Source organism: Sminthopsis crassicaudata, chromosome 3, assembly GCF_048593235.1.
Source record: "Sminthopsis crassicaudata isolate SCR6 chromosome 3, ASM4859323v1, whole genome shotgun sequence".
Classification (NCBI taxonomy): domain Eukaryota; kingdom Metazoa; phylum Chordata; class Mammalia; order Dasyuromorphia; family Dasyuridae; genus Sminthopsis; species Sminthopsis crassicaudata.
Window position 1 is genome coordinate 640,438,601 of NC_133619.1, and position 16,214 is coordinate 640,454,814.

At 46.0% G+C, this 16,214-nt stretch overlaps 1 protein-coding gene across 1 annotated transcript; it reads left to right on the plus strand.

The window, feature by feature from the left end:
* Positions 1–1,495: 1,495 nt before the first annotated feature.
* LOC141564487 (CD177 antigen-like) lies at positions 1,496–6,909 on the plus strand. The gene is made up of 9 exons (XM_074307019.1): positions 1,496–1,620; positions 2,438–2,581; positions 2,718–2,897; positions 3,706–3,837; positions 3,993–4,103; positions 4,582–4,728; positions 4,970–5,146; positions 5,920–6,051; positions 6,253–6,909. The coding sequence occupies exons 1-9, from the start codon at positions 1,569–1,571 to the stop codon at positions 6,477–6,479; spliced, it is 1,302 nt and encodes a 433-aa protein (XP_074163120.1). The 5' UTR covers positions 1,496–1,568; the 3' UTR covers positions 6,480–6,909.
* The last annotated feature ends 9,305 nt before the right edge of the window (positions 6,910–16,214 follow it).

Genomic DNA, 16,214 nt, shown 5'->3' on the forward strand with positions numbered 1-16,214 from the left:
CTGTCTCTGGTCTCCTTTGAAACTCAGCTAGCATCTTCCCTTTTGTGGGAAGCCTTTCCTGATCTCTGGGACAGCTCCCTGTCCCTCTCCATTTACTCTAGATAGATCTTGCTTGTGTCTGTAGCCGTTTGCATGTCATCTCCAGGACAGAGAAGAACCTTTCCCCTCCTCCACCTTGGAAGACAGCTGGTGGTACAGTGGGTAGATCTGGGTCTTTGTTCAAATGGGTGCGTGTGTGGGGGCAGCTAGGTGGCGCAGTTGGTAGAGCACCAGCCCTGAAGTCAGGAGGATCTGAGTTCAAATCTTGTCTCAAACACTTAACACTTCCTAGCTGTGTGACCCTGGGCAAGTCACTTTACCCCAATTGCCTCAGCAAAAACAAAAACAAAACAAATGGCTGTGTGATCTTCAGTATCCTCAACTGTAAAATAGGGATAATAGCACCCACTTCCCAGGCTTGTAGTGAAGCTCTAATGAGAGAATCTTTAAAAAAAAAAAAAAAAAAAAGGCAGTAGAATCTTTCACTTCCTTCCCTTCCGTCTTTGTATCTTAAGCAAGTACTTCCCCTAATAGGTAACTGATAAGCTCTCTGTCTCTAAATCATTATTCTCTTAACTATATCAAGGGAAGGAGAGAGAATTTTTAAAAAGGGAGGAAGAGAAGGAAAGATACCTGGGTCTCAGAGGGATATTGGGGGTAGGGAGATGAAATTTCAGTCAGGAACTAGAAGCCTGGGGGCTAAGGCTCCTGTACCCTGGAACCCCTTTCCTCTGTACTAATGGTTAAGCAATTAGGGGGGTTCTTTCCCCAATCTGAGGAGGAAGTTTGGTCAGTCAGAGGGATGGACATAAGAAGAGAAGCTAGACTACTCGCAAGGTGACAGAAACGACAAATCTGATCTCAGACACTTAGCACTTCCTGCCTGTGTGACCCTGGGAAAGTCATTTAACCCAACTGCCTCAGCAAAGAGAGAGAGACAGGCAGACAGAGAGACAGAAAGAGAGAAAGACAGAGACAGAGACAGACAAAATGGGAGGATCCTTGGGTCCTTGCAGCTCTGGATTTGGAGGGGCTCTAATTTTGTGTTTCTGGACCTAAGAAGGTGGGAACATCAGAAAGCAGGAAGAAGGTTGTGTTCAAGACAGGGGTCAAAGACAGTGGCAGGCTGTGAAATTTCCCTCCCCTGGCTGTCTTCATAGGTGATTGACACATTCTGGATTGAGATGTCCTCACCTGATGAGGAAACTGAGGAACAGAGACCCCAAGGGCCAGGGTGTAGGGAATGGGGGCCTAATCCATGGGGAGTGGCTGGGTACCTGGGTCTCAGAGGGATATTGGGGGTAGGGAGATGAAATTTCGGTCAGGAACTAGAAGCCTGGGGGCTAAGGCTCCTGTACCCTGGAACCCCTTTCCTCTGTACTAATGGTTAAGCAATCACGAGAGTTCTTTCCCCAATCTGAGGAGGAAGTTTGCTCAGTCAGAACGATGGATATAAGAAGAGAAGCTAAACTACTCGCAAGGTGACAGACACAACAACCAGCTTCCACAGAGACCAAGGCTCCAAGACCATGAGCCCCCAGTTGCTGTTCTGGCTGCTTGGAGGAGCCCTCATGCTTTCTTGTATGGATTGGGGATGCTTCTGACAAGGGTCCAAACCACAAGATCTCAAGGGAGGAGGAGTGGATTTTGGAGACTGGGGTGGCTCTTGTTGTGGGGGGAAAAGGGGAGGAGGTGCCTAAAAGTGTGGAGCTGCCTATCCAGGCAGGTGGGTTTGTGGGGGAGACGGGACTCTGAATGTGGATTCCTCCATCCCAGGTAGGATGAGCTTGGGGATATCAGTGCCTCAGTCCTTCAGAGACAGGGAGGGATGTAGGAATGGGAGCCTGGATCCCTGGACGGGGGAGACAGACAATCCTCAGAGTCCAGTGTCTGGGGCCCTGAGAGGGGGAGGGCCTGGGGACGCCAAAACAATTCTAAAAAGCCTGTGCTCTCAACACTTCGGAAGGACTCTTGAACCTGCAGTCGTGGAAGTCATTTGAGCCCTGATTGTCTATGCCTTGTGGCTTGATCCTGAGCAAATCAATGCACCTCTGTGAACTTCAGTTTTCCCACTTAGAAAATGAGAGGCTACATGGCGCAGTGGATAGAGCACCAGCCCTGAAGTCAAGAGGACCTGAGTTCAAATCTGATCTCAGGCACTTAACACCTCCTGCCTGTGTGACCTTGGGAAAGTCATTTAACCCCAACTGCCTCAGCAAAGAGAGAGAGAGAGAGAGACAGAGAGAGAGAAAGACAGAGACAGACAAAAAGGGAGTCTGGGGCTCTGAGGATCCTTGCAGCTCTGGATTTGGAGGGGGTCTAATTTTGTGTTCCTGGACCTAAGAAGGTGGGGACATCAGAAAGAAGAGCATCTAATGTCAACCTTTCTTTCTCCCAGCAACCACGGCCCTGGTCTGTCATAAGGGCTACCTGATCCACATAGCTAACAGATCAGAGTTCCCCATCCGGTGGTCTGTCAATCTGAATGAGACCTGTCAGATAGGGGAGAGATGTCAGGAGACGCTTATCCTTCTGGAGTCAGGTAAGGAGAGAGCTCTGGCACTCTCTTCTACTTCCCCAGCCCACCACCAACCTACCCAGGGACTTCTGCCAAACTCCAGGTCCCCAGACCCAGTCTGGCCCCAGGATCTTCCACTGGCAATCCCTTCTCCCTACAGGGCACCAAGTAACTGCAATTACCAATCAGGGGTGCACCTCAGCCCAAGCCCATGAATCGAAGGACATCCAGCACCGAGCACCCCCTGGGGTGACCATTGCATCTTTCACCAAAGTCTGCCAGTCAGACCTGTGCAATGATCTGGATAGCACTGTTCCCTTGTGGACAATAGAACCCACAGGTACGCTGGGCTGAGGGAGGAAGGAAAGAAGGTTGAGAACTACAGAGATAGAGGGATGGAGAGAAGAGGGAGGGAGGGAAGAAGAAGAAAGGAGAGGAGGGGAGGGGGAAGGATAAGGGGAAGAGAGGAAAGGAGGGGGGAAATGAAGGGAGGGAATGAAAAGAGGGGAAGGAAGGAGGAGAGGAGAGAAGAAGAAGAAGGAAGAGGAGGGGAGGAGAGGTGATGGAGAAGAAGGGAACGAATGAGGGGAGGGAAGAGGAAGAAAGGAGAGGGACAGAGAGAAGAGGAAGAGAGGGGAAAGCATGGGGGAGGGGAGAGTAGAGGGAAGAATGAGAAAGAATGGGGAAAAGGAAGGAAGGGAAGGGGAGGAAAGAAGAAAGCAGGGAAGAGGAAGGGAGGGGAGGAGTGGGGGAGAATGAGGAGAGGGAATGAGAAGAAGGGAGGGGAAGGGAAGGAAGGAGAGGGAAGGAAAGAAGAAGGGAGTATGAGACAGGAGAGGGGAGGGGAGAAAAGTAGAGAGTGGAAAAGGAAGGGAAGAGAGGGAAAAGTAGAGGAGAGGAAAGATGTAGAAAAAAGAGCAGATAGAAAAGGAGAAATGGAGAAAAATAGGGAGAAAGGCAATTTCTAGGGGAATAACAGGAACAAAACGTGGGTGGAGCGGAGGCTCAAGGTACGTAAGAAGGGGAGTGGAGTGTGGAGATAATGAAAGAAAGAGGGATGGAGAGAATGTATGGGGAAGGGGCAAGGGGTCCGGTCTAGGGACTTCTAGCCCCCTTCAGCTCTGTCCCCATCCTCTTTCCCTCCCCAGACCTCCCAGCCCCAGGGGGTTTGCAATGCCCAGTCTGCATGTCTTTACGCTCCTGCCCCGCCAGGGCTTCCCTGGTCACCTGCCCTGCGGGCACTGCTCACTGCTACAGTGGAACCATCCATCTTTTGGGAGGTGAGAACCAAAGGTCTGAGAGCTTGGCCTCCTGGGTTTGGGCTGGGGTCCAAAATTCTGGATCTCTTGACTGGGACAGGTTGGGAATCAGGACTTATCTCCTGGATCCCAAGCTCATGGCTCAATACATCCCTCCCTTCTTTCTCCCTCTCTAGGGGACTTGTCACATTCTCTGAAGGTTCAGGGCTGTGTCCCCCAGGATGGCTGCCAACTGCTCAACGGGACCCAGACAATTGGACCCATTGCCCTGAGGGAGAGCTGCCAAGGTCTCAGATTCTATATGACCCCTGCCCTCTGTGATCCCCTGTTGAGCCTTTATGTGACTAACCCCAATGTTTCTAAGAGCTCGGAACTCTCCAGGGTAGCCACTGGGGAATGCTGTTCCCTCATGGGAGGAGAGTCATCCCAGTTCTGCCCTAAATTGTCACCTGGTGGAAAATGCCCAAAGTTTGGATCCAGAGGTTCTTGGGTTGGTCATTCATTCCCCAAGTGACTCCAAGCAAGAGCTTCCATTTCCTCATTTGTAAAATGGGGGTAGCAGGGCCCTAACTGCGAACCTCAGAGATTCAGGCCCCATCAGAACAGTCCAGGATGGAGCCACTTCCACCTGGTTAATGCCAGAATTTCCCTCAGGAGGGTGCCCAGGGGGTCAACCTGGGGAGGGAGATAGAAGGTAAAAGAGCTGGATTCCCAAGAGAAGCAGCCCCTGGGGATGAGCCAGGCCCTTACCCTTCACCTCCCCAGCCTCTGGGGCTTTGACTTGTTATCAGGGGCTGTTTATCTACTTTGGAAAAAACTTAAGGGAACAACCGAAAAGTCTGGCGGCTGAATCCGAAGTCACGTGTGAGGCCGGGGAAGTGTGTCACGAGACCGTGCTGTTCATAGAGTCAGGTGAGGGCTCCAGCTCCATCCCTTTCAAAGACCTGAGCTTGCCTGGCTCTTTAGGAGGCACCCTACTATGGAGACCACCGCCACAGCCCATACATCCTACTCCCCAGCTCCGAAGCCCATAAGAGACCAGCAGTCCTGACCTCTAGCCTCCAGTTTCCCAAGATTCCAGAGTCCCAGGCCTCACTCCCCCCTCCCCCGACTCCTGAGGGTTCCACCACATCCTGAGCCCCTTTACTTCCAGGACCCGACAGCATCATTCTGGGCAGTAAGGGGTGTATAAGGCCTGAGAGCGCTGCATCCAGCTCTACCGAGATTGGCCCCCCTGGGATTATCATCGCCTCCTACACCCGGCTCTGCAACTCCAGCATGTGCAATAATATCAGCAGCACAGCTTCCATCCTGAAGCAGTCTCCTCCAGGTAACCCGGGGCCCACTCACACAGCATCCAGGGGAGTGCCTCACAGAGAGATCCCAGGAGCCTGGCCTCTAGTCCTGTGCAAATTTGGGATAGTCCTGGCTTCCCTCTAGTTCCCACCATATATGAAATGATGGTGTTAAAACTAGATGATTTCTAAGATCTTTTCCAGTTCATATGTAACATGTTGCTTGTTCTAAAGGCTTTGACGTTCCCTGTTCTAAGGGTCCTCCCATCCTGACATTGACTGTTCTAGATTCCCTTTCAGCCCTGACATTGCCTGTGGTAAGGGCCCTCCTAGCTTTGACATTTCCTGTTCCAAGGACTCTCCCAGCCCTGACATTTTCTGTTCTAAGGGCTCTTCCCTGTTCTAATCTCCCTTCCAGCTCTGATACCCATTCTCTTTCAGCTCTGATATCCCCTGTTCTAAAGGTCCTCCCAGCTCTCACATTTCACGTTCTACAACATTCTAAGTACTTCCCATTCATTGTACAGCATTACTTAATCCTCAGAACAGTCCTGAGATAGCCAATGAACAAAGATTTTTATTCCCATCTTGTTGGGCTATCGTGGCGCAGAGAGGAGAATTCACACAGATTAGTTAAGAACAGAATCAAGATGAGGAATTCAGTGTCAAGGACTCTTTTCATCACAACCACCATGAAGAGGAGGGGACCCAGAGAAGTAGAGAGAGAGACAAAGACAGAGAGATGGAGACAGGAGGAGTGGAGGGGAAATGACCCAATAAGTCTCTGACCTTCTTCCTCTCCATATAGCTGATGCTGCCCCTGGTAATCTCCTGTGTCCAACGTGTGTGACCTTGGGATCCTTCTGTTTCACTGGCCCTTTATTAGCTTGTCCAAAGGGCACCTCCCGATGTTACGAGGGAACGTTGCAGCTCAGTGGAGGTGAGGGCTACACCTGGGGCTGGGTTAGAATACTTGGGCCAATGGATCGGGAAGCTGGGGAATCTGGGATGAAAGCTGTTAAATCAGAAAGCCCAACTCCCTGCGGGGTAGGGCTGGACTCTGGGAGGTGTGGTGGTTGGGAGGTCTAGAACTGGATCCCCAGTTCTAGAGTGAGAACTCTCTCTGGGTCTCTGGTTACAGGAGGGCTCTCAAGTGACTTGACCATCCGGGGCTGTGCCCCTCCAAACCCCAGAGACTGCAGATTACTTGGGAAAACCCAGGCTTTTGGCCCCATTGCTGTGTCTGAGGATTGTGGACAGCAATCAAAGGACCAATTCTTTAACAGGGTTTCTGCCATCACAGCACAAGCTTGGGGAGTGGGAGCTGCATTTCTCTTGGGTTTATGGGGAAATCTTCCCCAATTCTGAGGGTCTTTGGCTTCTGGGACCCATTGACACATTTTAATATGCAATGATCTGAAACACCAATGGTTCCTGAGTCGCAATGACTTCCCCATCCTAAGCTCCTTGATGCTGGAAGGAGGATGGCAGGAAGCATGAGGAAATATTCACTGAAACCTGAAAATAGAATATGCTCCATCCAGCTGGGGCTTGGCCTGTTTATAGCATGGAGGAGGACAAATCAAAAACCACTCCCTCTCACTTGTCCCCCCTCCCTTCCATTCCCTGTCACTGCTTCTCAGTCCATGATAGACTCTCAACCTCTGCCTCCTTTCTCTTCTTAGAATGGCCCCAACTTAGTAAATACTCCAACCTCTGATTGTTCCTGCTTGGGAGACCCTGCTATTAATACGGGTTTCCCATGTTGATCGTGTCAATAAATCATATGGATATTAACCATGAGTTGCTGAGTGTTGTGTTTGGAGAGGATTGGGATTAAAGAGTGGAAGAGGGAAGTCGGCCCTTGGGAAATGGGAGGCCGCATACAAGTCGGAGTGGATGATTCCAGGTTTTTGTTCATTTGAAGGCATGTTCCATTTCCTGTCACTAGGCTTCCATCAAATTTAGAGCCTACCTACCTACATGTACAAGCACAGGATTGGGCTCAAGAAAGAGATGGCAAATGTTACTAGAGAGTAGCTGAAGTGCCATCTGGTGGTCACACAGTATATTACACCCGGCTCACCAGAGAAGTGAGTGCATTAATCCTGTCCACTGTTCTCTGTAAACAGAAAGCAGAGGAATGAGCCAAAAGTTGTGTTCCCTGGAGGTGAGCCTTTTTGTAACTTTAGCAATCATTTCTATATCATTTTCACAGAAATATTTTAGCATAATAACCCCCAAGATCTCCTTCCCCAGTATTCATTTTCAGTCTTAGAGTGAATCCCCAGAGAATGCTTCTAGGACTTTCTACATTCTAGGAATAGTCCTAGAATATTCCCCTGGGGAGGTTACTACTGACACTGATTCCTATCAACAGACTTAATGAGGTCTCAATAAAAGCATTATTGAAATGTTATCATACCACACCACACACACAAACACACACTAACACACACACAAACACATACTAACACACACACACTAACACACACAAACACACACATGCACAAGCACACACACACTTCCCTAACCTGGAGGATGCTCATTCCTACATGTCTATGGAAAGACTGGAATAAATTTAAGTATTATTGAGCTTTAAAGTCTTTTCTCTCTTTTTAGTTTTTTTTTTTGTTTGTTTGTTTGCTTTTTTTTTTTTTTTTTTTTTTTTTTTTTTTTTTTTCAACTAGACATGACATTTGTGGTGAACAACTCAATTTATTCAGTGCCCTATAATGGAAAGACATCTGTAATATTTACAACCTAAAGACTAAGACACTACAATGCTCTTTCAGAAAGAGCTTACATCTTTATCCTAAAATAAACAAGCCTTTCCAGTTCTGCTCATTTAGGGATTTGGCCCAAAGATTTGTCACTTCCCAGAAAAAGAAGCAGGAGAACAGGGGTAATGGTTCTTTTTTTTTTTTTTTTTTTGACAGTTCTTTGTTCAGTCCTTGGTTTCCTCAGTAGAGACCCCAATTTATGGTGACCATCTAATACATTTCCAAAATTTTCATCTCTGTAGGGGAGGCAATACTAGGCAATGATCATTGGCCCAATAATCACCAAATAAATCTGGCATTCAGAATTCCCTGGTTTTTTAATCCCAAGACTCTCCTATTGGTTTATGCTAGATAGATTTCAAAGAATCCATAATCTTGAATGAAAAAAAAGTTACATCTATGTTTAAATAGCATCATTTTCCTTTGTATTCATATTTTTTTTAGCCATTTAGAAAGAGTATTTCTAGTAGAATTGATCAGACTACCAAAGGGGTCTAGAAAACAAACAGGATAAAGAATCACCATCTACACATAAATAAATGGTAGAGAAAAATTGGGGGCAGCTAGGTGGCTCAATGGAAAATTAGATCTAAAGTTGGGAAGACTAGCGTTCAAATCTGCCCTCAGATACTTATTACCTGTGTGATCCTGGGCAAGTCATTTAACTCTGTTTGCCTTAATCCATTGAAAAAGAAAATGGCAAAACACTCCAGTATCTTTGCCAAGAAAACTCCATGAATAGTATTGGTGAGTTATAGGCCACATAGCCACAAAGAGCCAGAATGATTGAATAACAACAAGGAGAAGAAAATGTACTATATCAGTCATTGGTGTAGGGGCCATTTATTGAGTCTATTGATTTCTCAGCTTTTTTCCTGGCCTTTTCATAAACACAGCGCTTCAAATCCTTTAAAACAAGTTACTTAAAGGCATGGTCCAAATTGTTTTTATGTTTCATATGCCTTTGGCATCCTATGGACTTCTCAGAATAATGTTTTTAAGGGCATAAATTAAAAATACATAGATCACAAAAAAACCCAGTTATGTTGATATAATAGTTTATCAAAATATTTTTAAAACAAGTTCTTCAAGTTAAGAAACTCTTCCAAAGTTAAAGAATGATTGAATCACTCCAAAAAGAGCCTCATTGTTACATCTTCTGCTCTCTGTCCTTGTCCCTAATGACTTGCAAATATGGGGGGGGGAAACACTTTTATAATGGAATATTCTAGGACAAAATTTGCAATATTGTGGGCAGGATACAGAGGGGAGGGAGAAAGGAATAAGAAAGGAAGGAGTGACATGGAACAGTAGCCAAAATCGTTGGTACCACTAGAACATAATTCCCATCTACTTAAAAAAATTTTTTTTCAACAATAATTGTTGGATGAGTTTTCTCACAGAGAGGACCAAGTCCCAAGCTAGAAAGAGTTGTCCAAAGAAGTAATAACTCCATTTTCCTGCCTCCTTGTCTGGAAAGTGGGAAACCTCTGAGCTAGAACCCTAAGGGATTCAAGGCAAATCCAATGGACTTGTGATGGAAAAGAACCATCCACATCTAGGCAGAGAACTATGGAGACTGAAGGTGGATCAAAGTATACTATTTTCTCCTTTTTTGTTGTTGTTGTTGTTTACTTGTTTTTTTCTTTCTTTCTTGTGTTTTATCCCCCTTTGATCTGATTTTTCTTGCACAGTCTGATGAACATGGCTGTATGTTTATAAGTAGTGCACATTTTTAACCTAAAAAAAATTTATTTTGAGGCATTCAGGGTTAAGTGACTTGCCTAGGGTCACATAGTAAGTGTCTCTGATGCCTGGAATCATGAGAATCTGAGTCTGAGTTCTGCTTTGCAAACTGAGAACCTCTCCCAGCCTCTGACAGGTTCTCAATTCTCAGTTGTGTTTCTGTTCTGGATGTTCATATTAAGTGAGGAGGAGCTCTCTCACAGAGGGGACCAAATCCCAAACCAGAAAGAGCTGTCAAAAGAATGATAACCTGGCATATGAAGGTAACGGGATATATTGTTCTATAAAAAATTAATGAACAAGCTCATTTTAGAAAGGCCTGAAAAGATTTACACAAACTGATGGGGAGTGAAACAAGCAGAATCAGGAATACATTGTACACAATAACAGCAAGTAAGTGCAGTAATCAGCTATGAAAGACTTGTTGCTTCTCAATGGATCAGTGATCCAAGGCAATCCCAATACACTTTGAACAGAAAATGCCATCTGCATCCAGAAAGAGAGCACTGGAGACTGAACGTAAATCAACTCATGCTACGTTCACTTCTTTTTTCTATTTTTAAAAAAATATCTCCTATGGTTCTGATTTTTCTCTCCCAACATGATTCATAAAGCCATGTATGCTAAAATTAATTAATTAAAAACAGAAGTGATAATTCTGTTCTCCTTGTTCGGGAAACCTCTAAACTAGAACTTAAAGGGGCAGAACTCATCCCTATTTGCAACATGAGGGTAATAATAGTATCCACTTCCCAAGGTCATTGTAAGACCAAATGAGATAACATTTATGCAGTGGTCCACAAACTTTTTAAATAGGGACCAGTTCCCTGTCCCTCAGACTGTGGGAGGCAGGACTATAGTAAAAACAAAAGCTCACCCTCTGTCTCTGCCCCTCAGCCCATTTGCTATAACCTGGCATAAACGTTCTCAATGGGCCGCATCTGGCCCTCGGCCATAGTTTGAGAACCCCTGCTTAATAATGTTTTTTTTTTTTTTTCCCCTTGAAGCTGGGGTTAAGTGACTTGCCCAGGGTCACACAGCTAGGAAGTGTGAAGTGTCTGAGACCAGATTTGAACTCGGGTCCTCCTGAATTCAGGGCTGGTGCTCTGTCCACTGAGCCACCCAGCTGCCCCCCTGCTTTATAATGTTTTGCAAACTTTATGGGCAGCTTTTGGCCCAAGAGAGGAAGATCAACTCATCTTCATGAGTTCAAATCTAGCTTCAGATACTTACTAACTGTATGCCCTAGACAAGTCATTTTACTCTGTTTGCCTCAGTTTCCTCGTCTGGAAAATGAGCTGGAGAAGGAAATAGCAAAGCACTCTAGTGTCTTTGCCAAGAAAACCCCAAATGAAATTGTGAAGAGGTGGACAGGATCGAAACATCTGGACACATTCATTAAATCGACCTCCCTCTCTTCCAGAGTCATCCTCATTTGCCCAGCAGGGGAAGTCTTCCCATGCCTGGGGTAGACGCTGCCCTACTCACTGAGGGGTATGAGGGTCTCCTGACCCCCCCCCCCCCCGTTGAGTGACAGCGTCTGTCAGAGCCCCTTCTGAAACAAGATCAAAATACAATCAGGAAATAAGTAAAAATATAAGTGAACGTAGGCAATTTTAACATGTGCTTGTCTAAGTCAACATGAGTCCACTTATGGTTTAGTGGCCAGTTTCTATCGCAACCCCAATGATTGCAGTTCTGTCATTGGCAGAACGCTGGAGTGAGGACAGAGGAGGGGTGGGGGAGGGAATCCATCCCCGTGGTGATTTTCAGTTTCATTTGTCACCATTTCCTTGTGGCCAGGCCGGAGTCCCCTGCTGTGGTGTGACGGCTGACTTCCCTCAGAGCTCCTCACTCTGGAGCATCTCTTCATCTCTCTGGCCTGGGAGTCCCCTGGGTGCCTGCCTTCCTTGTGGGTTGGGCCCAGGATGACCTTTCTTTATTCTCTTCCCAGTTCTACTTCTGCCTTCTGGGACTTCACTCCCATGGTTCTTTGGGGGGTGATTTCCCATCTTCCCTCCCTACTTTTTAGCTCCCATATTATGTGCTTTTCCCCCTATTAGCATGTCAGCTCCTTGAAGGCTGGAGCTGTTTTTTGGTTTTTTGGTGGTTGTTCTTGTGTTTGTATCTCCTTGCCTGGCACGTAATGAGCCTTTAAGAAGTGTCTAGTGGCTGGCTGGGAGGAGGGGCAGGCCGCCTCTGGAGTGGCAGCTGTTGGGCTAATCTGGACCGCTTTCACTTCCTCCTTCGGCTCTTTCTTTCAGACCAGACTGGATGTTGGGCAGATCCGAGTCCCCCCCATTTGCAGACCTGCAGCCGGCCTAACCGTCATCCCCTACTGAGGAGGTCAGGAGCTTTCAGTCACTGGGAAGCTGGGTTACCCGTGGCGCCCACCACCAGGTGGGAGAGAATGTCCCACAGGCCCGACATTTAATCCCCTTCTTTCTATGGGAGAGGAACAACCAATAATTTCCAAGTTATGGGCAAAGGGAAGCACCTTAGAATGATGAAAAACCGAGAGCTATGCAAAGGAGAAAATTCAGGCAAAGGGAATATATGAAAATAATGAAAACCATTAGAAAGATGTTCAAGGGAGAAAATTCAGCCGCCCCCTTCCGGAGGCAGTGAGGGATGGGGATGGTGTTGTTACTCATTCCCAGCAAGCTTCACGTCTGGGGTAGATCTGGGGTGGAGAGAAGCGCAGGGTGTCGGAGCCTGATTTCCTCTCCTTTATTTCTATACATTAAGGAAGCAGGTCCCCACCCCTGTCTCTCGATTCTCTCTTCTCTTCCCCACCTTCGAGGCTGAGTCTCTCTGTCCCAGTTCCTCTATTTTTGTCTCAGTCTCTGTCTCTCTCTGTCTTTCTCTCTGTGTGTTTCTAGAACTCTGTCTCTATTTCTCTGACTTTCTCTGTCTCTGTGTTTCTCTCTTGTTTCTGTCTATCTCTGCCTTTGTCTTCCTCTGTCTCTGTCTCTCTATCTCTTCTGTGTGTCTGTCTCTGTCTCCGTCTCTGTCTCTATTTCGCTGACTTTCTCTGTCTCTGTCTCTCTATCTCTCTCTGTGTGTCTGTCTCTGTCTCCGTCTCTGTCTCTAATTCTCTGTCCCTGCCTCTCTTTCTGGGTGTGTCTCACCATCACCCCCAGACCTCCAGTGAGTCCATTTCACAAAAACCGGAGTCTCCGGGACCAGGGCAAGAATCAGTGATGTGATTTGGGAGAGCAATTGGCATCAAAGGATATGTTCAGGGTAGCAATTCCTAGTTCCAAACCGGGGTTCAGTCGTGTGAATCCCCACTGGTCAGTCTCTTTGCAAAAGGTAGCTTTGTTGAAGTACAAAGGTTTAATTCACTACAAATGATGAGGTACAATCATAGAATAATTAACAATGAAAAACTCCCAATTAGCCAGGAGAAAGGAAACCCCCCATGAGATCGGAGGGGGCCCTTAGCTCCCTAGAGGAGAGAGGAGAGTTGGTTAGCAAGAACGAGACAGACACTATGAGACATGGTGGGATGAAGGAGAGATGCCACGTGGCCTGGGGAAGGGGGAAGGGGAAACACAGCACAAGGCAGCGTGCCCCCAAAGGGATTCAGCAAAGACGGCGTAGACCATAGGCCATAGACAGATGTTTGGGGAAATTTAACATCAGGGGTTAGACAGAACTCAGATTTCTACTGGGCACGACAAGGTGGGTCCACCTGATGAGGGTTGGGGTCCCTTTAAGATTCCTAATTGCCCAACCCATGACTGACCTTGATTCACAAATCCTGGTCAAAGGCACCCTTTGAATATCTGGGCCCAGCCCCCCACTCTCAGCTCAGCTTCCCCCAGCCCTCACCTGATCTGGGCTAACTGAAAAGCCCGCCAGAACTGGGTACCGCCCTTCATCTTTTGGGTATAAAAGAAACAAGCTGGGACGCCTCTTTGCAGGAGCCCTCCCAGCCAACGCATGGTATCCTTCCGGCCATTTGAGGGTCCCTGCCCGCCCAGCGGCCACCTTTGGTCCTGGCGTCTTTCTAACTGAGCTTTACTTCCAAATTCCTACAATAAACCTTTTATTTATCAATCTAGGTTTTCGGGCCTGTAAATTCATTTTACAGGGGACACTGCGCCTCATGGGATCTATGCGCCGACAAATGGGGTTCCCCCTTTCCTTTCCCTCATTATACCCATGACTTCTACAGAGGGTGAGACTAAAAGGTTAAACCGATCCCCATCAGTGCCCTTCCCTGCTTGCCTCAGGGAGTAATTTTATCAGTACTTCAATCTCACCCAGTTCCTCAGGACCTCATCTTTAATTCATTCTCCACTTTCCCAGGAGGTCACCCTGAGACATCAAAAAAGCTAAGAAACCGGGCCTCAGGGTCCCACCTCTGCTACCCGGCTGCCTTCGCTTTCACCTGAGAGGTTTCTTGGAAGAGCATCATTAATAATGACTTGTAATTATCTCTCCTGATCTTGGTCAGACTCTACCCAACCTTAGGAGGAATTTAATCTAAGATAAGGAAGCCCATTGTTTTCTACTCAAACTTGGGTAAAGACAGATCCTTTTGTTTAGATAGTGGAAGGCCAGGAGTGAGATGGTATAAAGATAGTTTCTCTATTCTAGGGCAGCATGTTCAGCCCTCCATTTTTAATTCCAATTCCTTGTACCGAGTGATTATAGCTCTTATTGAAATATGTAAACTGTGAGTTTGCCACCATGGTTGTCTTTGGTCTAAAAGAGACAGCCAAATAGCCATCATTTTATTAATAGCCTGTGCTATTCATAATAAATTTATTATGCAATTATAATTTATAGGTTATATCATTATATAACCTAATTATAAATAATTTATTAATAATAAAATTATTAAATTACCCAGGAACTGTGTCTCTGGAATCTTTATGACCATTACTTGGACAAGCCACTCGTGTCGCATTTATCTTGAGTCTTATTTGCTTCCTCTTCATTGGTACCTCCCTCCTGATACTGCTTACCATCTCCATCCTGCCCTCAGAAGCTAGCAGTAGCCCTCAGGTTGAAATGGTACTTCATTCAATGAAATAAGAGGAGATGGGATGGAGTTGGTTAGGTTTGCCCTGCATTTCGCGGTTACACCCAAATCACTGCTCACCCGCTTATGTGTCTGAAGGCTGTCTCCGAGAGATGATCAGAGTCAGTTAAAGATCGATCTGGGGCATTATATATTATTATTTATGATTGTTACTAACAAAGCTTTTTTGTTTAGTTGTTTTTCTTTTTCTTTTTTTGTTTTTTAAGGTTGGGTCTCCCCTTATTGCCCAGGCTGGAACGCAATGACTTCCCCCAAGGGCAGTCTCTCTATACTGCTTTGATTTTGTGCATGTTAGCCCTGAGCAGGTTAGCTCCTTGGCAATCTGGCGCGCTCGCAGGGACTCACCATGGAGATGTCAGATCCAGCAGCTGATCGCCTCAATCAGTACCGTTTTAGAACTCCCAAATTGAAGAGATCCACTAGCTTCTGCCTCCCCAGTAACGTGAATTGCAGGTGTTCACTACAATTCCCAGTCATGCTATATAGTTCTTACCAATTATTATTAGTAATTTCTCCTCCAAAGTTTGTCTCTGACTCCTCTGCAGGGGAAAGGGCTGAGGAGGGGTAGCTGTAGAAAGGAAAGAGCTCTGGGAGGAGAGAGATGCTGGGCAGGAAAGGCAAAGGAAGATAATTTATAATAAAGAGATATCCAGGGGAAAGGATTAGAGCAAGAAGGGGCCCAGGAGATCTAGGAAAGGCAGATAAGGGAATGAACCAAGAACAAGGTAGTGTGGGCTCTAGGCAAGAAAGTGCTGATAAATATTTAACATCTAGCTTGCCCAAAAAAAAAATAATAATTCAAGACATACTTTTGACTTTATTCTCCATTTTAATACTTTCTCCATCCCTTTCTTAAGTCATGACAAGCAACACAATAATAAATCGGGGTTTAATTTGTAGTAGTTGCTGTCAGTTAATAAACATTTATTAAGTGTCTGTATGTTCCAGACACAAGTCGGGAAATACCACTACAAATTAAAAAGAAGGGCAATCTCTGCCTTGCGGGGCCTTACAATCTGATGAGGGAAGACTATTCACCAAAGGAAGCTAAAAAATGAGGGAGCATGGAGAAAGAACCTGTACCAACACCAAGATATGATGCAAAAGCTTACTAGCTTATGGGAAATGAAGAAATGCTGATTTCCAAGACATTAATGCTTGCATGAAAAATGTAGCAACCAGCTTAAGGATGAAGATTTTTTTTATTATGGCTTTTTATTTACCAGATATATGCATGGGTAATTTTTCAGCATTGACAATTGCAAAACCTTTTGTTCCAATTTTTCCCCTCCTTACCCTCGCCCCTCCCCCGGATGGCAGGTTGACCAAAACATGTTAAATATGTTAAAGTATAAATTAAGTACAATATATGTATACATGTCCATACAGTTAGTTTGCTGTACAAAAAGAATCAGACTTTGAAATAGTGTATAATTAGCTTGTGAAGGAAATCCAAAATGCAGGAGGACAAAAATAGAGGGAGTGGGAATTCTATGTAGTGGTTCATCGTCATCTCCC